Here is a 24,762-nt window from a genome sequence, read left to right on the forward strand (position 1 = left end):
CACGAATTTTTACCCAGAGGGCCTCTAGCTGTCCATGCTGGTCGCCAACATCAGCTTGCAGGGACATGTAGCTTTCCTTGACATAGAGAGCTACACCCCCCCCTTTGTCAACACGATCCCTCCTGTACAGGGTATAGCCCTCTATACCCGTGGTCCAGTCGTGGGTGGAGTCCCACCAGGTCTCTGTTATCCCAATGACGTCATAATTCTTTGCACTGAGCAAGAGGATGAGCTCCTCCTGCTTGTTGCCCAGGCTCCTGGCATTAGTGTACAGGCACGCAAGTGTCCCCTTGGGGGCTCTTGCCTTGCCCACAGGTTGTGCCAGGGCTGGGGCAGGGGTGGGCTCCCTTAAGTGCCTTGGTCTGCTGGCTTTGCAAGGGTTGCTCAGCGGGCCAGCAGTGGCAGTAGTCCCCCCATCCCCCAGCGGGCTTAGTTTAAAGCCTGGTGGAGCAGGTCAGCCAGCCTGGCTGAGATGAGCCTCCTCCCCAGTGGGGAGAGGTGGAGGCCATCTCTTCCCAGGAGCTCGCTGCCTCTCTCACCAAAGAGCGGGCTGTGGTCATGGAAGCCAAAGCCTTCCCGATGACACCAGCTCCGCAGTCTTTGGTTCACTGCGTGGATCCTCCTCTCTCTCCTCAGCCCATAGCCTGAGACTGGGAGGATTGACGAAAACACCACCTGAGCTCCCAGACCCCTAAGCCCTGCTCCCAAATCGCTGTAGCGCCTCATGACCTGGCTGGGGGTACTCCGAGCCGTGTCATTGGTGCCCACGTGAATAAGGAGCATGGGATAGTGGTCTGTGGGCTGGAGGAGCTCTGGGATCCTCTCCGCAATGTCTTGGATGCGGGCCCCTGGGAAGCAGCAGACTTCCCGGGCTAAGGGGTTGGGGCAGCAGATTGCCCCCTCAGTCCGCCGCAGGATGGAGTCTCCCACAACAAACACCTTTCGTTTTGTCTTGGGGAGAGCGGGGGCAGTAGCTGTGGTTGAGCCTGGGTTGCCTGCGGGAGCTGGCAACTGAGCAGGCTCTGCTGGGGCTGCAAGAGGTGCGAACCTGTTGCTAAGCTCTGGCGAGGGAGGGGCCTTGGCGCGGCGGGCCTTAGGGCCCTTGACCACCTTGGTCCATGCCCCTGACTGGGCAGAGCGGGAGGTCCCAGAGTCCTCCTTAGTCCTGGAGGGAGACGGTGCTCTCCCCTGCGGCTCCTGGGGGAGAAGGGCCTGGCAGTAGGAGTCTATCTCCTGCTCACAGTCCCTGATGGCACGCAGTCTCTGGACTGTGGCCTGGAGTTCCTCCAGCTGGCGCACCAGAGACCCCAGTAGGGAGCAGACCCCGCAAGGGGAGGTGGCCATGCTCCCGGGCCCCAGAGCCTGAAAAAGGGACAGGCAGCCCCCGCAGCCAAGAGCCAGGGGCTCTGTCTGCGTGGAGCCCGGAACCATGGGCTCCGTCTGGGTGGCCGTCCCTGAGGTACCCAATGGGGGGGGCCGCAGAGCCCGAGGGGACCCTCGGGGTGCGGTGTGTGGCTATCCGTGTCAGGCCTCTGGTAGGCTGGCTACGGCTGGGGCTGACTACTCTGGGGGGTTCGCAGGCATGGTCTCGTGCCCTCCCACGCCCTCTCCTCTGCGAACTCCGCGCTAACTCGAGCGCCTGTTTACGCAGCCTGTTTGCGCGGCTCCAGTCGCGTGGCTCCCTGGGGGGCTGGGCCAAGTAGGGTTCTGGGCGGGGGCTCCACGCAGCCGCCTCCCAGGGAGTGAGGATTAACCCCTTCCCATCACGAGCCCGCTTACCTCCAGCTGTGCTGTGGGTTGGCAGGGGGCTCTGCGGCTGCTGAGGGGGTGTCTGGGGGGCTTCGGGGGAGTGGGGGCACAGTGGGCTTCACCCGCGCGTCTCTCACCGCTCTGGAGCCTAACTGAGCTTTTTTTTCCCTGTTTGGCGGCCCTTTTAAACTGCGCACATGCGCAGTAGGCCTGCCATCGGGGAAAGCTGATTTCTCAGCCGGGGGGGCCCTGCCCTACAGGAGGGGGACTGGTGAGTACCCCCTCCTTCTCTTCTCTCTCCCTGGGGGGCTGGGCCAAGTAGGGGCCTGGGCTGGGGTTGGCCCATGTGCTGCCCTTCTAGCCATCCCACAGCCCTACTCGGCATACCCCTTGGGCTGTTCTTCAGTCTGACCCTCAGCCCTACTCAACCCCTGTCAGGGCCTTCCCTACTGCCCCCTCTCTGGGGCTACACAACTATCCCCACCCCCCTGGGGCCACCAAGTTCTTTCACCCCTGTGGGTTCAGGTTGGCACAGCCATACCTGGCCCTACTCCTTTCCTGGGGTCTTGCACCCCCTGGGGCTCAGGTGACCGTAGTTGTGCTTGGCCCCCTTACCCACAGTATTGTGGGGGCTGGGGTTATTAGGGCGCCCTTGCCTGCCTTTCACCAGGGAGGTGAGCAGTCCTGGTATTTGAGTAGGGTTGCCACACCACTGGCAGTCCCACCAGGCCTTCTTTCCCCAGCAGGGTGCAGTTTTAGGTCATGCCCAGGACTAGGAGCCTCCAAGTCTTCCCCCTAGCTCCTGCCCTTGCCTGCAGGGTGTTCCACACTGCAAAGGAGCAAGAAGGTGCTGCTCCTTGGCTGCAAGCAGTTGACTGCTGTCTTTACTTGGATGACCTTTGTTTGAAAATGGCTGCCTTAATCAGGTACCTGTTGGCTGCCTGCTCCAGTCCTTAAAGTTGCAGTTACCAAAATGCATTGCCACAGCCTACATGATATACTAGCAAATTGCCTGTTGAGAATGATGGTGGGGACAGAACAGGGATGGTGGGGACAGGGGTTGGGGGGTGAAGCCAACACCATGCTACTACCACCCTGCACTGCCACTGCCTCCATGGAGCAGGGCTGGGGGAGAGGCATTGCTGGCCTTGCCCCCCCCAGCTCCATCCCCTCTGTTCCTCCTATCACACCCCCACCCTGCCCCTGCCTCTGCATTCAGCCCCATGTACCCCATTCCCCTCCCCCACAACTTTCTCTGTACCCGCTGTCATGGCAGCACTCCCTACTGTCCCTACTGTCATTCTTGATGGGCAATTCATTCCGCATGCAGCATTGGCTGGACCCATGCCTCTCCGGGAGCCACCCCCCCTCCCCCCCCACGAATGTTACAAACAGACAGACAGACAGACTAAGCCCTTATGTATATAGATGCCATTCATGTACACAGAGAAAGCTTACTACAGGTTTCCCTTGATTTATGTGGTAGATGCTTTCCCAGGGAATGGCGCATAAATTGAATTAACATAAAGTGAACCCAGTTTACAATGAAACAGATAGGGATGCATTCTCACAGTGGTGAGGGAAGGAGTAAGGCTGGGAGTAGGGAAGAGGCAGGGAGAGGGGCATGACAGCCCAGTTGCTGCAAACAGGTGGTGTCTGCCGCTCCCGGCATTGCAGCATGGGTGTCACAAGGCTCTTTGCAGTACTTGGGGTGGGCAGTAGCCCCACTCAGCCCACTTCTCCCCACTAGCCCCACTGCTCTGCTCCCCAGTCACCGCAGCCCCTGCTGCAGCTGCCTAGCGAGCGGCTGATGCCAGCTGCCTGCAGCCACTGGGCTGCACCGTGCCCCAAACCTCCCAGCATGGTGCAGCCCATCGGCTTTGAGCAGGTAGTGTCTGCTGCTTCCAGGGCTGCAGCAGTCTTCAGCAGGACGAAAGCAGGCTGGGGCTAGTGGTGGCACTAGGTTCTTCCCAGCGCTCGGCAACAGTGATGGGAGAGCAGTTTGTGGGGGGCTACAGTGAATTTTGGGGTGGCAGCAGCTCCCCTCCTATTGCTGCAGCCCACCCTGAGTGCTGGGAGGAGCCTGGTGCTGCCGCTGGCCCCAGTCCGCTCTTGTCTTGCTGCAGGCAGCTGCCTGCCCCTGCTGCAGCCCTGGGAGTGGCAGACACCGCCTGCTTGTAGCCACTGGATTACGCCGTGCTGGGGGGGCTCGGGGCATGGTCCTTCAAGGGAAGCAGAGCCCCAGGGGGTTTGGGGCACGGCACAGCCCAGCGGCTGCAAGCCGTTGGCATCGGCAGCTCCCAGAGCAGCTGCAGCAGGGGCTGCAGTTAGTGGAGTCCCAGCCCCACAGCCTTTTCCCCTGCCCTTACCCCTCCCCTCAGCTTACAGCCCTTTCCCTTCACCTCACAAACTCACAGATTTACCTGCTTAGGGGAGGGGAGAGGGCGCCTATGCCAATTGCATAACAGTGAATTTACCTCACGTATAATGAATTTCAGATATAAAAAGTGTCATCACGTAAGAGCGAATTCGCATAAATCAAACCCACATAAATTGAGGGAAACCTGTGCAGTGAAATGTCAGTATAATAAGTGTCACAAGAATGAAAATTGTAGTACAGTAAAATCCCTGTTATCTGGCACAAGTGGGGAATGGGGGGTGCCGGTAAGCTAAAAATGCCAGTTACCTGGGGCACAGGGTTTCTGGCTGGATGGGCACTGAGGGGGCGAGGCGGCAACTGCTGCGTGCAAGCTTCTCTCCCGCCCCTCGTGCAGCAGAAGGCAAAGTGGCATGGCACGGCGCCGTGAGCGTCCCACTGCTTTCAGTGGTGCAATGGGAGACAAAGCGGTGTGGTGCGGCGCCATGTGCGTCCTGCTGCTTCTGGTGTGGTGCAGTGCCGAAATTCCAATTAATAAGGTATTCCAGATGGTGAAGTACCAGATAACAGAGATTATACTGTATAATGAAGAAACACAAAGTCATCCCATTTCCTGTGTAAAACTGTGTTGTTGTGCTTCAGTATAATAAATTTCAGTTTAACAAATATGATTTGACACCATTGTAATACTGGGTATAGTATTATGAACCATAAACTTAATTTCAACTTCAAGCACAATGGCAACAGATTAAATTAAATATCTAAAAGAAGCAGCCATCTGTGTCATGTAAAACTGTCTTATTTCTCCTGTAATTTGCGAATTAGCACAGCATAGGTCTTGGGTATAGGGAACCATGTGATAAAACCATGTCTCCACTTGCACATATACCATGCTGCTGTTTGGTTTGCTTTTTCCATTGCTTTCTTCACTGGAAAAACCTATGGATGCCACGGGAAGGAAGGGAAAGCATATATAATTTTGTTTGAAGGAAATATTATGAATTATAAATGAAATGGATAAGTAAAATCAAGAAGGGTGATGTTTAGAAATACAGTGTTATCAACTCTGCACTTTTAAAAGACAGATATAAAATTGAAAGCAAAGTCTAGGGTGATACACTTGTTGGAGTTAGTTGTACTGTAATGTATTATTGACATTACACTGTATTGGGCAGCCATATATCTCAACACTGATGTAAACAAAGAGGTGTATGTGGTATATTTGTTGGGGAGAGAACCTTAATACCTATTCCAAATGCTGTAAAGTGTTGCATATATTTCAAGTAGTATGTTTCTAAAGCAGACCAAATCTCTGGAGCTGGACTTTCTGCTTATCCTAGTATTTTAGAGCACATTTTACATACAGAAGAATCTTGAAAAGTAACATATTCCATGTCTGTTTTAAAAGAGATGTACAAATTATAATGATAGTTTTTGTGTTAAATTTCTTATTTTGCATCTTTAAATATTAGGTGTTATATAAAAATGCTATTTTCTAGGTATGTCTCAGAGAGAGAGATTCTTTATTGCGAATCGTGAAAAAGAAAAAGGTAATGAAGCTTTTGCCACTGGGGACTACAAAGAAGCAGTGACATATTATGCTCGGTGAGTTAAAGATGTTGTTAAATATTGTTACAATTCATAGTTGTACAGTGAGTCCCTCTTAGCTGAGGATAATAATGCTGTGGTGTCTGTTGGTGGCTGAGTCAAACATGGTGAGTAAACAGATGACTGTCCAGGCCTATGCATAATATGTGTGTTTTTCTCATGAAATTTGTAGTGCTTCTCATGTCAGCTGGTCTTCTGTTGTTGTTCAGAAAGATTTATACCTTCTCTTACCTTGATGCTATGCTGCTGCCTATTTACAACTAACAGGTTAAAAGAGTTAGCTGGTAGTTTATGATAAATTAAGCAAGCCTTTAGTATGCCCATGAAGTACTTTCTTTGACCACTGTGCTGCTGCTTCCTATACTTCAGTTCACCATAAAGTGGTTGCTTGTGAATTCATGCATTGTCTGTCCTAGTTGTTGTTGTAAATTCCTCTGTGACCATCCAACCAGTATGCTGCAGGACTTTTGTTCTTGGTCAGTTTATTTCACCAGTTTATTAAGAATAAAGATGTGAAAGAGCCTCTGTTGGAACTTATCCAGTTGATTGATCAATGCATCTTTTGTACAATGTCCACATCTTTCACAGTGTGGGGTGGTAAGCATGACAGCTTTGTATAACTTGAATTTGGAGGAAGGCTTGATTCCACATTAGATTCACACTTGCTTTGTAAGCAGGCCAGAGACTATGCTAGCTTTTTTAATATGAGAGACTACCTACCCATCAGTGCTGGCATGATTGGTCAAAACATTTCCAAAATAAATGAACTCATGAATGAAATGGAAGTTTAGTTCTTCCATTGGAGGTAAAAGGGATCATATGTTCTCTTCTAGGGGATGGCTGATGCATAATCTCAGTCTTCCTTAAACTGAAAGTTAATCCAAAGCTCAATGCAGATGCTGCAAAATAGTTTACCAAGAGTGGAAACTCTTCCACAGAGTGGCCACCAGTACAGTTGTCAGAGATCCTGTCGAGCTGGTAACCTTGGAGCCAGCATACAGTTAGAAGTTTAAGCAACTCTCTAGTAAGTGGATCTTAGTGCCTACCTGAATATAACAGTTATCTTTTCTAGCATTGCTACATAGAACAGCGTGAACAGGATTGGCTCAGAGATGCATACTTGTGTCATACTGTTCATCAAGGGGAAGGGGTCATATAGATATTGTTGATCTTTACCATATGTATTACCATGGAGCTGTCTCAAGATCGGAAGAAACTTTCTTGGCCAGCTGAGTCTTTCCATAAGATCCAAACCAGAATTGCAGCTCACTGTACCTGAGGTTTCTGCCAAATCTTTGAAGGGTATGTAGAGGTTGAGATTTTGTTTTTGACATTTCTTTTGAATTTGCTAAACAGCAAAAATCATATCAGGTATTCCCTGGTTTGCCCTGAAGCTGCATTGTGATTCTGTTTCCCTCCCTCCCAGGCTCCTGGAGCACATGTAAAGATACCCACCATGCCTAAATAAATAGGTAATAAGAAATTAAATAGCTTAGGAAATCATTATACCAGGGTGGATATGGCTAGACAACGCAACTGGTTTAATGTATTTTGGGACAGATTTTCTACTGGTAATTCTTTGTGGGAGAGGAAGTAGAGCTTTAGGGCTTTAGGGGTTTTGTCATTTCTCCTTTTTTTTTTTTACAATGGTGAAATGCCAATTAAATTACAATGGTGAAATGACAATTTAAATACTTTGTCTGTCCAGGCTTGTAAGCTCTTCTGTAGGAAGAAACTTCCTGTAGACAAGTTATTCCACATTTGCACCTTCTCCTAAAACATTTGGTATTGGTCACTGTCAGAGACCAGATACCCTGCTAGTGCTAGCTGGGTACTAGTTTAATTCTGTATGGTAATTCCTATTTTCTTAAATTTAAAAAGTTATAAGATTTAAATAAGATGCATGATAAACTGTGCTTACAGCATTTTAAAGGGGTTACAATCATATTTAGTGTATAGCTATATAGAATAAGTACATTGTAACCAGATTATTTAATATTAAACTTAAATTTTTTTTCCTATGCATTGTCTGTTTTCTCTTCCTGCTCCAAATTGGAAGTAGACAGTAGTGTATATTTAAGTGTTTTAGTTCATAAGGAAGATTTAATGAGCGACTAAGAGCTTCAAAACTTTTTTGCACAAAGCTTGTTGTACAACTGTGCCCATATGTTGGCTTGATTTTAAAATCTCACTTTTCACTTCCTTTTTTACAAATTTCTAATTGTAACAATATCAGCTTACTGAATTTAAATTGTATACAATAAATGTTTATATAAAACTGAAAGTAGTTACAATTCAAAACTGAGTTCACTGAATTCTTGAGTACTCTTGTTTTCTTGCTAGCAGACAGCTGTGCAATATCCTTTGTCTTTTGTAGGAGTATATCAGTATTGCCAACTGCGGCTGCATATAACAACAAAGCTCAAGCAGAAATCAAACTTAAGGACTGGCACAGTGCTTTGCAGGATTGCGAGAAAGTATTAGATATGGAGCCTGACAACCTAAAAGGTAAAATTAAATGTAAACTTTTCTGAAGATAATTTTGTTTTTAACAAAAGAGAACACTAGTTCAGGATCCATTGAAGCCAAAGGGAGATCTTTCTATTGACTTCCATGATCACTAGGTCAGATCCCAACTGTGGAAGACTAACTCCCCCTGCACTTAATTTCTTAATGGTAGTTTTGAGATTTGTTCAGGTTTTGCTCCTGTGCTGGTTGATTTTTCTGAAACTGGGTGAAGCTACAAGAAGGTGGAAGCATGCAGCCAGATCATGCATTCAGAGTGATTGCTAACAGCCTCATAGCGCATGGTTTCTTAATACTCATAGAGAGGCATTCCTTTTAGCAGTTCTAACAGCTAAATTAAACTGCAGTCAAAGATGTTGTGTTGTGCTTTCTTACTAAGCTAAGTATTTGAAACCTAGTTAACTAAACTTGGATTACAAGAGTCTAGTACAAGAGAGTAGATGTTGGGAAAATATTAAAATTGTAATATTTCACGTATTACCATATAACAATAGAATGTCATGTTGAATTATGTTGCCCAAAAAAAGTAGAAAATTGGTTAATGATTGACACAGGGTTATTGTAAAGTCGATGTAAGCTTTTATTTAATACAGCATTATTTTATATTTACATTGTAAATTTTGTTACCATATTTACTCAAATATAAGCCAACCCTGATTATTAGATGAGTCCCCAGTAGGTTCTGTATATGGAACATTTATAAATTTGATATAATTTTCCAAGTATAGAATCTAATTATTGGAGGTTTGTCTTGTTTTTTTTTTCAATCTCCCACTGCTACAGCAAGGAAAATAAATCTGGGGGGTCAGGTAGCCCCTTTGCCTGGCTCCCTCCCCCCAACTTCTTCCCTCTGCAGCCCTTTCCTCCCTCCTTACTGTCAGACCCTGCTGTCCCTGAGCACATGGAAGTGAGGAATAAATTTTTTAAAAAATGACCTTGAAATAAACATAGCTGTAGCAATTTGCATATAACACTTACAGCCTTAGTTCACCCAGAAATAGCGCATATTACCTTTTTGAAACAGCCGCAAGTTTTACCACAGGTACTCTGTAAACATACTTTTAAGAGGCATTTTAGTACTTCCTGTATATAATACAGATTATGCATTATATTAATCCATACCAAAAGCGTCATGATTTACCATATCCCTTCTATCCCAGGGAAGGTCTTAGAAAAGTTTATTAAAGAGGCCATCCTTAATGGACTGGCCAATGCCAACATCCTGAGGGATAGCCAGTATGGGTTTGTTGCTGGTAGGTCTTGCTTGACCAACCTCATTTCCTTTTATGACCAGGTGACCTATCACCTGGACAAGGGAGAAGAGATTGATGTCATATATCTTGACCATGATCACTTCTTGGTGAAACTGACCAAGTGTGGCCTTGGGTCCACCATGATCCGCTGGCTGAGAAATTGTCTCCATGGTCAGACCCAAAGGGTGGTAACTGACGGAAGTCAATCATCATGGTGCCCTGTGACCAGTGGGGTCCCCCAAGGCCCTGTCTTTGGACCCATACTGTTCAACATCTTCTTTTAATGATGTGGACATTGGAGACAGAAGCAGACTGGCCAAGTTTACCAGTAACACCAAACTTTGGGATAAAGCATGCACACCTGAAGACAAGAGGGCTATCCAGGCTGACCTGGACAGGCTCAGCAGATGGGCAGACAAGAACCTGATGGTGTCTAACACTGAAAAATGCAAGGTTCTCCACCTTGGTAGGAAAAATCTCCAGCATCCTTATAGGCTCAGCAGTGCTACACTGGCTAGTACTGTGGAAGAAAGAGATTTGGGGGTCGTCATTGACCACAAGATGAACATGAGCCTTCAACACAATGCTGCAGCTAGTAAAGCGACCAAAACGTTGGCTTGTATCCATAGATGCTTCTCGAGCAAATCCTGGGACATCATTCTCCCCTTGTACTTGGCCTTGGTGAGGCCACAGCTGGAGTACTGTGTCCAGTTTTGGGCTCCACAATTCAAAACGGATGTGGAGAAGCTTGCGAGAGTCCAGAGGAGAGCCACGCGCATGATCAGAGGTCAGGAGAACAGACCTTACAACGACAGTCTGAGATCTGTGAGGCTGTTTAACCTGGAAAAGCGCAGGCTTAGGGGTGATCTGATGGCCACGTATAAGTTTATCGGGATGACCACCAGTACCTGGGGGAACATTTGTTCACCAGAGCGCCTCAAGGAATGATGAGGTCGAACGGTTATAAACTACTGCAAGACTGTTTCAGGCTGGACATAACAAAGAATTTCTTTACTGTCCGAGCCCCCAAGGTCTGGAATAACCTGCCATAGGAGGTGGGTCAAGCACCTATAATGAACACCTTCAAGAGCAAATTGGATACTTATCTTGCTGGGATCCTATGACCCCAGCTGACTTCCTGCCCTTTGGGTGGAGAGCTGGACTCAATCTTCCAAGGTCCCTTCCAGCCCTAATGTCTATGAAATGTATGAAATATAACTTATTAGGCTGGGTCCCAACCAAGTCCAACAGCATTTCAACCCATGGTGACCCCACAGCTTGGCATGTGTATGCACTCCAGATTCCATCCCCACAAAGGATCCATGTACTGATTAGCCTACCTGTCATGATTAGAACCCGGGTGTTCTTGTCATGAATCCTGGAATCCTTCAAAAATGCATATGCAGATGAGGCATAGGGCAAACTCATGGAGGGCAGAGCCACACTAATTATACGAGACAGGCTGGGTGGGGGGAAATGGAGGGATTTGGGATAAATTGCTTGGGGCCCCATTTGGTGATGTTTGCCAGATATTTAAGGCTGGTGAAGAAACAGGAATAATTGGAAATGGGAAAGAAAGGTGCATCTCAACTGTGGGAGTGAAGAAGTTGAAACACATGCAGCGTAGTGGCTCACCATGACTTGAACAAGAGTCAGTGCTGAGGGGGACTGCACTCAATGGGCTCTACCACATATTTTATTCAGATGGGTTGTGCTAATCTCTGTTTGTTGAGAGTCATGTAGCCATGTACTTTATAATTATGTTCTGTGTTGGCTGCTTTTGATCAACTTCATAGTTAGTTTCCATTACTGAGCACATGGTGCTTTTCGCAGTAGTTCAGAGATGGTCAGTGTATTTAATGTGATTTCTTTGCATGCAAATAAAAAAGAGGGGCTTTTCCCCTCATGTTGATTGAGGGAGGACTTCGTCTTGCACATGAGTAAATATGGTAAATATAAATTGTTGTTTGACACATAATTTGGGACAATGCAATATAAATATGTTCTTTGTTAATTTGTAGCTCTTATGCGCCATGCCACTGCAAATAAACATCTACAGAATTACCAGGCAGCTATAAAGGATTTGACCGAAGTATTGTACGTTGAACCAGAAAATGCATTAGCCAAGGTAAAGAATATCACTTGGTATTTCTAGAACAACCGTTGTTAACTGGGGGTACGCAGGAAGGCCCTAGGGGTATGTGTGGGTGGGCTAGGATGGAGCACCACCACCCACAACCCTGCGCCACGGCCTCCCAGGGGCAGGGGAACGGGGAAGGGGTGGCGAGGGTAGTGCCATCCCTCTACAGGCCACACAGGCACCACCTGCCCAGCTAGATTGGTGGGGAAGCTCATATGCAGTGGCCCCTACTGCCACTCGCCACCCTGCAGTACCACCACTGTGCATCTGGACATGCCCCCCTCTGTCTTCCCCCAGCTCTGCGTCTGGCTGCTGGTGATACACTTCATAGATTCATAGATTGTAAGGAGCTGGAAGGGACCTTGGAAAATCATCAGGTCTAGCCCCTTCCACTAGGCAGGAAAAACAACTGGCCAGTCTCCTCTGGAAGATTTCCAGGGTAGGCAATTGCACCACTGCTGGATGGAGCTTATTCCCCAGGCTGGACATCCTAACTGTGAAGTTTTTCCTAATATTGAGCCTGAAATGGTCTTCCAGAAGTTTGTGGCCATTAAAAAAGGTTGAAAACCCCTGACTTAAGCATCCCTACCCTGTGCTGGTTGTTATGAACGCCATTCTTTGGCACCTAACTCTTCCCATGCATTATACATAGAACTTTAGTATATAACTAGGGTTTGGGGTGGCCTCATTTTTCTGAACAAGCTAATTTACTTTACTTTGAGGCCTCAACTACTGCCTTTTGATAATGGCAAATGCACAGGTATAAAACTTAAAAGATCCCAGTTAAAACTCTTGTAAACTTACCAACATACATTTTTTATATATATAACATATAAAAAAAAAAATGAATAAATGATTTGTGCATCCATGTCATGTTGACTATAAAGGAGGATATGCTAAATCTAACCTGCCAAGAGGATGTTAAAGAGCCACACCTACACTTTAGTTGGAAAACTTGGAGGTTGTTCCAAGCTGCACTTTGGTCAGTAGGTAAAATAGAATTCTGCCCAGTGGTTTTTTTTTTTTTTTTCAGTCAAAATTGATTACAGTCCTACAACTTTTGTTGCCCTTTAACATGAATGCACACCTTTCTGATTAGAGCAGTAAGACCAAAAACAGTACGTTCTTGCAAATCCAGGCATACCTTCTGACATGAATGAAAGGAATTGTAGCTTTTGAATTATCTTGCTCTTTTTTACAGAACTTGTATCAGTTTTCACATCGCTTTACTGGTCTGCAAGAAATTCTTTTTCTTAGTTTTATGTTTCCCTAGCTGTGACAGTTAAAATATGTAAAAAGAAAAAAATATTCTTATCAAACAATGGGGCTTTTTCTAGTGTGGATTTTGGTTAAATTATTTTGAGTTCTCTCCCAAAGTTCCAGGAAATAGTTTAGTGTCTGTAAACCTTGAATCTGTTACTCTCTCTCAAACAGGCCATTCTAGTTAATTCTTATCATCATAACTGTATTGTCTGCACACACAGAAACATACAGTCAGTATCCCAAATAACTCATTTACAAATGGCACAGATGTCTATATAGATATGGTATTTATATTGCATATGCTTTGGCTTCTAGTGAATTTAAGACTGGACTAGGAACCAAAAACCCCATTTCAAATCCAAGTTCGGATACTTGCACTAATATCTTGAAGAAATTACTTAACCTTTCTCTGTCTAATTTCGTGTTTATAGTATAACAATATTTACTTGAGAATGGAAGGTAATATCCAAATACTAGCTTCAAAAGAGCACTTCTAATGTTGCTATTATTGCTCTTCTGCAGAAAAATCTGTTGGAAATGGAACAGAAACTTAAAGATATAAAGCCTGTATCCAAGACCCATACTAAACAACAAAGAATACTTATTCAAGATATAGAAAACTCAAATGGGGAAGAAGAATGTGACAGAGGCAGTGGAGATAAAAGTAATGTAATGTTTGTCTGTGTAATTATTAGTCTGTGTAATTATTATTTGTGAAAGATGCAAGGCCTTAATTCTGCAGTCTTTATTTAGGAAAAATAGTTTTTGCTTCCTAAAAATTTTGCCTAAGAACTGTGGAACTGAGTCCACTGCTTATAAATATGAAGCTGAGTCGCATCTGTTAGGGAGAAATTGGAGTCCTTTGGAGATTAGAGTCTAGTCAAAGAGTCCTTTGGAAAATTGTGCCAAAGTGATACTCCTCTTGGTGCTTAAAGGTCCCTCAGTCAGTATATTAGCAAGTGATCTAAAATATAGCGAATAAAAACAGCTAAATCCAGAATACTAAGTGTACCGTACCAATTAATATGGGCTTGTATCAAGTGTCTGAGACAGTGGGCAAGAAAAGACAACATGAGAGCGTACTGGAAGCTACTATTACAAAAATTACAATTTGATATTAGAAGTAACTTGCCAGAGACAAAAAAAAAACCCCAACCCACAATGGGCTTGTTTTGATGTGTTACGTTCTGTTTTTTGCTTCTTTATTATGCATGTAGAAGACCTGAACAGACCTGAGGAAATGGGTTCTCTTTTGCTTGCTTTCAATACAAGAAATACAGATCTTTTCTCCATTAGTGATTGCTAGTCTTTGGTGATTTGAAGACCTAGTAAGATTATGAAATCACAACAGACTGAAATTTGAGGCACTGAGAGAAGAAAAAGGTTCCTGGAAAGACATTTGTTTCTAGCTCTCATTTAATACCAGTGTCTAATGATAATTTGAGATTTTTTTTTTTTGAAGGTGTAGTGGTGCTGACCCTTGAATTAAGGTGAGGAGTTAATAATGAGATGCACAAAAAGTCATATGGTAAAACCAGGAAGATAGGGCATATTTGATATTCAAAACAGTATGTAAAATAGTAATATGTTAAAAGAAAAAAAGTTCTTTGCACTCCCAAAAAACACATTTCTGTCATTCCTTCTGCGTTTTAAAGGAACAAAAAAAGTTGCAAATTACAATTGATGGGAAATTTTTTGATGGAATACTTTTTCTTGTTGAAAAGTGTTGATTCATCAAGAAACTATCTAAGAGGAACCAGTAAATTTGGTTTGAGCAGGGGCTTGAACCTGAGTTTCTCCATCCCATGTAAATGACCTAACTAGCAGGATATCGGCAGTTTTGGTGTGAGTGTTTAATTTTTTTTGTGTTAAATATTTGAAATATCTTAGTTGTGTCAAATGGAAGAAGAAAACAAATGCTAAAACTTAGAACGTTTTGAAAACAAAATGCTTATTTTCAGGCCAGTCCAAGCACAAGGCTAGCTTTTTATATAAAATTCTTTTACACAGTATATGCAGAGGCAGATCCAGAAGGGTTTAAGTGGTACAGTTGCAAATCCCTTTTGGATCACACAGTGGGAGCAGCAGGCAGGTACTTTTTCTAAGCCCCCAGATCAGGTGAGAATCCCACGCTCCCTGGTCTCAGTAGGCCCCTTCATCCTCTTTATGCTCAGTGGGTCATTGTTTTGAATATCTTTATTCTGTCTTTCCCCTTCCCTCTTCTTCCTGCTGCTGCTGCCACTGCCTGTAGCTGACTTGGAGTTGGGGAGGACGTCTATAGCCATTCCTGCCCTACTCTGGCCAGGCTGCCTGGGACAGTAGGCTCAGCTAGGGACAGTAGTGGTGGCAGGCAGATTCCCCGTCTGGTCCTATAGGTTAGCAGGTGTTTCCTGCTAACCTGGAAGCAGGTGCAGAGAGCAGGAACTTGGCCAAACCCCACTCTCTGTACTCTCTGTACAGCCCCTTCCCCTGAAGCAGGTCAGGAGTGCTGGGTTTCCCCTTCCTATACCCAGAAATGTAAGCAGAGAGGGCAAAGAGATAAAGGGAGAGGTGAGGAGGTGTAGTAAGCACAGATGCTAAGAGAAGGGGAGCCTAGACCAGGGGGTGGGGGTGGAATTTTTGCCTGATTTAAAAAGTCCCTGCCTGCTGCTCCTGTGGCATGATCTACGTATCTTGGAAGGGGGTAGGAGAGGGGAGGCTGGGAGTGGGAGAGTGCAGCTACCCCTGCAGCTCAGGTCATGGTTCTTCACCTGCCTTTTTTAAATCATGGATCTGCTCATGAATATATGTCTTTGTATAGAGAAAATATAGATAATTCTGTATTTTGGAATTCCATTAATCCAGGGACACTGGATTTTCTTGTGATTGGCAAAGGCAGCCCAGTTACAATACCAGAATGATATAAGGCTGTGAAAAACCATAATATGTTTTCTACATTTCTGAAGTACCTTAATATATCTTGTACTGTATAACAACACTGCCACTCACCACCCCGCACTACCACCACTGTGCATCTGGACATGCCCCCCTCTGTCTTCCCCCCAGCTCTGCGTCTGGCTGCTGGTGGTACACTTCATAGATTCATACATTCATAGATTGTAAGGAGCTGGAAGGGACCTCATAGGCTGGATCTAGCATCAGACAGCTATAGCAGGGCCAGTAGTGGCAACAGTTGTAGCAAGGTGGATCCAGCACAGGTCACAGAGCAGTGGCAGTAAGTCAGCACAGCCTTCGTTCACTTGCTTTCCTCCCACCAAGGGCCCATGTGGCCTTGGGACCCTGAATTTTGTGACAAGCAAAACCATCTGCAGCCATACCCCGAGATTCCCTAGTCTGCCAACAGCATGATTGGCTGGCTAGAGCATCACAGCAAGCTGGATCCAGCCTCTTGTTCACGTGTTTACTCTAATTCCTTTACTCTAAGGAATCAGAAATGTTGTTATGGAAGAGAACTTTTTGACAAATAGTGACTGACTGATTTTTGGCTCCATCCTGCCAATTTTATACGATCATAAACTTTCACTGAAACATTGTGAGAAAACCAAAATATCTTTGAAAGTATGTCAGCATTAGAAGAAATTATATGATTCTTGTTAGCAGTCCTTAAAAATGAGCATTTGTCAACTTTTTCTGTGTTGGCTACCTTTTAGCTTTGAGGCTTATGGATGTATTTCCATTTTCTTTCTGGCAAGCCTTTTTGGTCTTGCTTCCAGCTTGGCTCCCTCTATGGTCTTAAATTCAGCAGTACTGGCTGTTTAGAATGCTTTACAGATCTCTAGGTAGTTCGCTGTCTTGTTCTCAGCTTCACGAGTGTTTTCTTAATGCAGAAGGTACTACTGAAAGTGACAGAATGCGTATGAAGTTCCTCTCTCAAATATGATAAGCATCATTCTTAAAACTGGACCTTTTCCAGCCATGAATTCCCTTTATGGAGGTTTGCATTTTCACCTTTCATCAATTTATATTTTGTCTTGTCATTGTCAGGAGCCATAAATGGTTAACTGAATAGCTGAGAGAACTTACTCAGATGCCTTGATGAATCATATAACCTGCGATCAGCTGACGTTAACCAAGTATGATGTTTTTCTCCAAGTTGTATGCTCCCTGTCACTGGCTAGGTGCGGCCTTCCAAAATAAGAATGGGTTGCTATTACTAATGGACTTTGTCTCCATATATAGTTTATTGATTTTTCTAAACATGTTGGGAAATGAAAGTCTCAGAATAAAACTATATTACTTGTCCTCAGATTTTCTTACTATTTTGAGCTGGAAAATCCCTTTTGGAGTTGTGAATAATTTCTTTGACATTGCAGTTAATTCTTTAGTATTGGTGGCAATGCTGTATGATGAATACTTCAAGCTTTTCACAGGAAATAATGAGAGAAAAGTCCTGGGTTTGTGTTTTGAAATTCCTATTTTATTCGGTAAAAAGACATTGCAGATAGAGACCAGAACTTACTGCTGCTCAAAAAATCAGTTCTGTTTGTTGTGCTAGCATTAGGAGTCTCATTTTTTACCTCTGAAGAAGGAAAATAACCATTCCATTAGTGAATTTAGCAATTTGAAGGTTGTTAGTAGTTATTTGTCACTGCACAATTAGCCCAATTCCGCAGAGGCAATCAAAACTACAGAGGAAACTTGTGAGTTCTACTTTGGTACCTTTTTCTGACTCTTTGAAGATGATTATTCCATTTCCTTCCAGGATTGCTTTTTATTATCCTGAAATTGCTATGTCTTTGAGCTAATTGAGAAGGGTATCAGCCCCCTGTTAAACGTTACAGTGCCTCTTTGTTCCCTATCTTTATGACATTATACCACGTCCAAATTCTCCTCTTCCCCAAATTTGAATCTTGTGGGATCCTTCTCACAGTTTTGCTGCACTGAATGATTTTGTTCCTAATGGAAACTAATGTAATAGACCAGGGTGCTCAATCCCTGGTCCGTAGGCAAGATTTCCCCCCCTCTCCCTTTCTATCACCGTGTCATCTGGCCTACAGGTTCCCCATGGATCCGTGAAGCCTAATTTCTGCCAGAAGGGTGCAGCATGGGGCCCCAGTCCAGCCCATGGACTGTCCCTGTGCCATTTGTCTGGCTGGCAAGGCCAAAACCTTGAGCACTGCAGTAATAGACCATTCATTCCATTTACAAAGATAAAGAGATTTAATTATGCTATCTTGTTATCAGGACAAGTAGCCCTAATTTGTCCCTTTTGGTATGTGTTATATTAGTTACCTTCTTTGTTCATCCTGTCCATCTTTTTTTTGTCTCATCTTTTAGACTGTAAACTCTTTGATGCAGGCACTGTTATTTGTTGCTGATTTTGTGTAACATCTGCCACAGTGAGACCCAAGCTAATTGTGGCTTTTAGTCTCTGAGTTTTAATTATAGCCTTGTATAATTTCAGAGCATTTAAAATAAAAATAATGAAATCTAACTCTAAAACTAACTGTAGAATTAATTTCTTGAAGCTAAGAAGAGTATTCAGTTATAGATTCATATAAATGTTAAATAACAACAGCTCTTTCTTGTCACTGTTTAAGAGAAAAGACTTCAGGTTTTTTTCTTCCTGTGACTTTCATACATACAATGTCACTTGACCTTTGTTTGGCTACACCTAAGCAGTCAAAGAAAATATTTCTTTAAGAGTTTATCTAGTGAATTTTCTACAATGGAACAAGTCAAATCCAGGCTGTAATAGATAACACGAAAATAAGTATCTATTGACAATTTAGGGTACAGAAAATAACATTAAATATTATTAAATACTAATCAGCAGAGATTATTATCAGTTTTTTCAAGTGGCCCTGGCCTTAGAAAAGTAGGGTTGGAAGGGATTTCAGGGGACCCTGCTATACAGTCAAATTAAAACTGGATAGAAACCAGCTATAAAGCTGTTACATATTTTCAAGCACAATCTTTATAGCTGGTTGGTTCTTTTTATAGCTGCACAGACATTTTTATGTCATGATGATTACTTTCCACTTGTGGCTGGTCTTACTTTGCATGTGTGGCCAGTCTGAATTTATTGTATGATTAACCAGTTAATTGCATAATATACGTAGCATGTGGCAGGGACCTCTGGATGTCAACTAGTCCAGCCCCCCTGCCTGAGGCGCAGGATCATCCCTATCCAAACATCTCAAGCAAATCCTTGTCTAACCTATTACTAGAATTACACAATCAACTCTGTCACATAACCTAACTTGCCACAGGCAGAGCAGGAGGATAACACCAGTCAGTGTCGTTCTGCTGGAAGGGTTGTCAAAACATACTTGAGACATCCAAGGAAAAGGGCCCACCCATGCCAGAGGAGAAGGCCATGCTAGTCTGACCATGGATTAAAATTCCTTCCTGACCCCAAAAGTGGCAATTGGTCTGACTGTGAGCAAGGGAGCAAGACCCTCTAGCCAGAAACTTACAGGTTCAGTTCCAGCAGGAGCACTGGTATATCCAGTTACAATCCTTAGCATTGGCTTAGGCTGTAATAGAGCAGATAATATCAGGCAAATTGTTACCCAGCAGGTTTTATTATATTTAAACTGATTCTTTTACATTTGACTGTTCTGTCTCATTCTGTCATTGTTACCATATATCACACATGTGGGAACCAAAGTCTTGTGCCACCGGACACCTAATTTTTAAATTGCTCCTACCTTTTTTAGAATGATGTCACCTTTTTAAAAGGTTTCAGAATACTTATTAGCTTTTAGGTTATGCCAGTCCTTCCATTTTTAAGTCAATGAAATTATAAATTCCAGGAGTTTTTCTTCTGATACTTACTGGCAAGTTAAAATACATCCTATTTTGTATTTGTTTAGTTTATTGTCTCTTGCTACCTGAATATAACCTTGTGAATTCATTTCAGTTAGTTTTTCTTTTGAATTATTAATATATCCAAAGAAGAGTTAATTTGCAGTGCTTGTATTTAAAATAAAGCATGGTCCACTACTTTAGGGAAGGAAAGTCCATTACTTCAAGGGGCTTGCATATCCATAATTTTTTTAAGATCAGTAGGGAAATGCAGTGTTGAATCCTAAATACAGACACTGAAAAGCCTAAAAAGTGGATTTTTGACTATTGTTGCATAGTTTTAGTAGTACTAGTTGCTCATTTCAAAGAAGTTTTCATTAAATAATTAGGCTGTCTCAAAGCTTAACACATTTCTCTGAAGGATAATATTTCTCAAAGTGACTCCAAGTGCTTTTTCTCTTCCCTCAGATTTATTTTCTTCCACATTGTGCAAAGGACAACTGATATGAATTATCTTCTTTTTTTGCTTTTCTCTTCTTGTGGCATTTGGGGTGATTATCAAGTTCTTATATGCGGATTGCTTGGTTCCAGTGACCTCTTCGGATGTTGTAACAATAGTAGGGAATCACAGAAGGCAAAATTCACTTTCTTTTAGCACTGAACAAGAAATTTTCATTAGAGTGAGGAAAAAGGAATTATCATAAAATCTACTCCGTCTGTTTCAGCTGCACTATACAACTAATGCCTAGATTCTTACTGGGTCCTCTTCTGTCTTTTTTTTTTTTTGCCACTACAAGAATTGGAAATTTCTTCTCGCTGTGAAAGTGAAAGTATGCCCGAGTCTAAAGGCCTATTGGGCCACTGTGATTAAGGGATTCTAGTTCCTTAACCAGCAGCAAACAGGGAGTTATGTGGTTAGCACCATGTTGCAGATGCCTGTGACTCCCCAGCCTGAATGGCCAGGTACCCATTTGCAGCGGGGTTGACTGGGGCAGCCTTTGGCACAAGTCTTAACAAAGCTTAACCTCACACTGCTGGAATCACAACAAGGCACCTTAACTGTTGTGCCACTGTGCCCTTCACCCTACTGGATGAACCTCTATAGCGTCTTGTATGTATGGGTCAGTCACAAGTAAAATGATTTTTCCCTCTGTCTTGATATGTCCTGTTCCTCTTAGTTTGATTTCAGTGATCTTTTTGTACATGTAAAGTCAGAAACAGCTTGAGAATTCTAAACTATAGGTTGTTGTATAAGCTATGGAAATATTAATAAGTGTCAGTCAGTTGGAGTCAATCCTGAAAGAAATAAGAATATGTAAAGCTCCTTCTAGATGACTTGTTTATAAAAGTAAAAAAAATAAAAAGCCTAGCCTCTAGATCAGTGGTGCCAAGATACCTAGTGTGTACAATTAACTGACGCTTTCTGTTAAAATTGCTACTTAGCTCCTCTAATGATAGGCTATTAGAAATTAAAATATTGAGTTAAATAATTGAGGAGGACTCTTTATCTATTTGCTTCTGACTGTCACTAGAACTATTATTTTGATACTTATGTAATTCTAAATTGACAATTCTTATTGAGGGCTGGAAAAAGTGAATCGGAAGTTCAATGTCCATATATCAGCTTTTTATTTAACATGTGGTATTTAAGGAGTTAATTTCCAGGTGAATTCTGTACCATTACATCACCTCAGAAAGGGGGTGGGAGATAAGTTGCTTATCAGCAAGGAGACACCAGATTTCATAGTAATACATTCTTACTATCTGCTGTAGACTATTTCTTACTATATAGCCATTTTTTTCTGCGAATGTTTTCTGAGAAAGATGACTCCCTATAAATAAATACTCCTGAACTATTTTGTGCTGTGCTCTGTTCAAGTACACCCCTCCTTTGCCTTGGCAATAGTTTCTTCTGATGATGCAGACTCTAACCTAGCTGATTAACTTCCTTGTAGAAACTGGTGTGCTAGTGCAGGAAGAGATTGCAACTGAGAAGAGTGAAATGGGGAATGTACAAAAAAAGTTTACCAGCAAAGGAGATGGCTGTAGGTCAGACGATAAGGAGACACAGAATCAGAGGGAGCATACTGAGAGTGGAGCCAAAAAAGGAAGATCTGAAAACAGGACATCTAAACATTTACCAGATCAAGAAGCTGAAGTTAATGGCTATTTGAACAATGATAAAAAAAAGAGTGGGAACAGTAACATTAAGGAGGAGAACCCCAGATCGTGTGGGACAGTGTCTTCATCTTCTGGAAAAAACATTTCTACTTTGCTTCCTACTACTGCAGCAAAACTAAAAAGTGAAGGAAATGAGTTATTTAAGAATGGACAGTTTGGAGAGGCTGTGTTGAAATACTCAGAGGCAATTGAAAGTGCCATCAATTTAGGTAAGTGATGTTTCTTTATAAAACAACTAGATTGTCTGTTTAAAATTGCTTGAAGACCCACAATTTAGCCATCACAGAGTATCCCTATACTCTTGGCAGGAGCTGATGGGCAATGTATACCAGTGCAGTGAATAATAGAGTCAAGTTAAGAAATGATTCACATAAGATACCCTAGTGTAAAGTTATCTTAAACTTCTCTGTAGTATTGCTACTAGTGTTTGTTTGCATAACTATATATTGTAGATGGCATAACTGAATAAACAAAAGCTTCTTGAAGCTTTGCATCCTCAGCAAACTGCAGCACTGCAGTGCAACTGGGAACCTATAGTAATCTTTTAGTTCTAATTTAAATGTAATGTCAGTAATGAATTTTCACTGTCATTGCGTATCCTTTTAGGAGTGCAAAATCCACATGATTTAAGTATCTTATACTCAAACAGAGCAGCATGTTACCTAAAAGAAGGCAACTGCAGTGACTGCATTCAAGACTGTAACAGGTAAACAGTGTCCTTTCATTGTAGGGGAACCACATTCCTGATGACTAAACATTTAAATTGGTTTCTTGTTGTTGAAATACTATTTTAACTGAGTCATCTTTAAGGCTAACTCTTTATCATATTTATTTGTCAAAATATCTTCGGGATTGGTTAGATGTTAGGTTCAGGGTGATTTAAAAAAATATTCCAGGAGTTAAGTTTTAAATACACATAGAATTGCATGAGTGGCTTTAATAACATTCATTTTAAATTAGTATAGACTCAGTAGTGAACAGTTCACTAAAACTCTATTTATATATAAAATGCTGTTCACCATAAATCTCTTAATCATTTTGGAAATGATTTTCAATCATGTTTACAATATAAGTGGGTGTTTGTAGGTTTCTTTTGCAGGTACACTTTGCATAGTTATAAATGGTATTAACAGCTGAACTCAGAAACTTAGCTGCAGTCCTGTCATGTACTTATAGTTTGCCCTGACTCCTCCCAAAAATCTCCCTCCAAACCCCTCTTACTCTTGAAATATTGCTCTCTTTATCTAAAGTGATATTTATTACATTTTTATAAATTTTGGTTCATGGGTCAAGAGACCTTAAGGTTTAAGCAAACTTCCAGTAATCAGAACTCTCATCAGCCAAATTTCTTCTTTCAAAGTGTGATGTACAGCTTAAAATATAAAAATGCCTGGATATATTTAGAACCAGATTCAAATTAGTTCTTTAGGTGCTGAACTGGGACTTAGGGTAAGACTTCGATGTCTGAATCCCTAGGAGTGATTCAAATTGGCCTGGTGCCAGTCCCCTACAAACACATTATGCACATTATGTGGTTCAATACATACAAGGGTGCACTTATCCACACTTGGCTACATTGTACATGTGTAAAAGCCAACCAGAGCTCCCACTTAAATGGCTGGCTGTCCCATAAGTTCTAGGATAAATTCAAATCAGCCCTGAGAGGTAGCCGAGTTCTGCTTAAGACTCTGGAGAGGGCTATGCCATTATACAGACAAAACTGTAGTGAATTTACATTGACAGCACCAAATTCAGCTGAAGAATGCCTTTGGTAGTGGTGCTTGCTTCTTGTCCAGTAGCCTAATAGGTAGACCATTCACTCTAGGATTTGGAAAATGTGGTTTGTAGGTCTGTAGCCTTTATCCTGAAGGCATATAAACATCATAGCCAAACAGGCTAGCTAAAGGCATTTTTGACATTCCTCTTGAAGCTGGGCCACTAGGCAGAAAAGTGTGCAAGAATCATGGGGCCAGAATGAAAACAACCAAGAAGGAACCAGACTATACTGTACTGATTGTCATGGGGGATGGAGACTTGGGATCTAGGCCCTTGTCCTTGCGTCCCAGCACTGATTATACATTTTACTGAGTTATAAATCAGTGGTTCTCAAAGCTTTAGGCTCTGGGCTCCCCTCCTTAGACTCTATGGATTTTCAGTTAGAAATTTCTGGGTTTATCTTATGAGTCATAGATGGGTATCTGCCATTTAACAGTGCTAATTATGCAACACTAGCACCCTTAAAAGGGTCTCACAGCATCCCATACTGTTGTAGGACCCTGGCTGAGAATCAGTGCTTTATGAAGGCATTAAGTACAAAACAAAAATACTCAGGATCATAGGAAAGTAGAGCTGGAAGGGACCTCATGAGGTCATCTAGTCCAGCTCCCTGTACAAGGCAGGATCATCCCTAACTAAACCATCCTAGCCAAGTGTCTGTTTAACCTGCTTCTGAAAACTTCCAAGGATGGAGATTTTACAGCTTCTCTAGGTAGCCTGTTGCAGTGCTTGACTACCCTCCTAGCTAAAAAGTTGTTTTCTAATTTACAACCTAAATTTCTTTTGCTGAAGTTTGAGACCATTAGTCCTATTTTTGTCCCCAGCAGCCATAGAGAAAAGTCCTCTGTTCTCTTTATAATCGCCCATATCCCCCCACCCAGTCTTTTCTTTTCCAAACTAAATTACCCTAGACCTTTCAGCTTTTGCTCTCCTATTTCCTAGGCCTCTAATAATTTTTTTGGTCTTTGTTGGATTCTGTCTGTCCATATCTTTGTTGAAGTGTGGGACCCCAAACTGGACACAGTACTCCAGAAGAGGCCTCACCCATGCTGAAGAGAGTTGAAGATTTATTTTCCTTCATTTACGAGTGATAACTTGTGTTAATACAACCACAGGTGACTGGAAAGGGGGGCACATGT

At 43.0% G+C, this 24,762-nt stretch overlaps 1 protein-coding gene across 5 annotated transcripts in view; it reads left to right on the forward strand.

Annotated features, from left to right (window-relative positions):
- Positions 1-24,762, forward strand: part of SPAG1 (sperm associated antigen 1) — a 68,094-nt gene that overhangs the window by 19,122 nt on the left and 24,210 nt on the right. For all 5 annotated transcript variants that reach the window (XR_016441486.1, XM_090040425.1, XM_090040426.1 and 2 more), the window contains 6 exons: positions 5,626-5,731; positions 8,112-8,242; positions 11,535-11,641; positions 13,439-13,580; positions 21,622-22,056; positions 22,454-22,553. Coding sequence is in view for 4 of the 5 variants with exons in the window: in XM_090040425.1 (XP_089896551.1) it covers positions 5,626-5,731; positions 8,112-8,242; positions 11,535-11,641; positions 13,439-13,580; positions 21,622-22,056; positions 22,454-22,553 (1,021 nt within the window). In the remaining variant the exon portion in view is untranslated. The remainder of the gene's footprint in view (positions 1-5,625; positions 5,732-8,111; positions 8,243-11,534; positions 11,642-13,438; positions 13,581-21,621; positions 22,057-22,453; positions 22,554-24,762) is intronic.

This window comes from Crocodylus siamensis, chromosome 3 (assembly GCF_052110815.1).
Source record: "Crocodylus siamensis isolate JL-2025a chromosome 3, ASM5211081v1, whole genome shotgun sequence".
NCBI lineage: Eukaryota > Metazoa > Chordata > Crocodylia > Crocodylidae > Crocodylus > Crocodylus siamensis.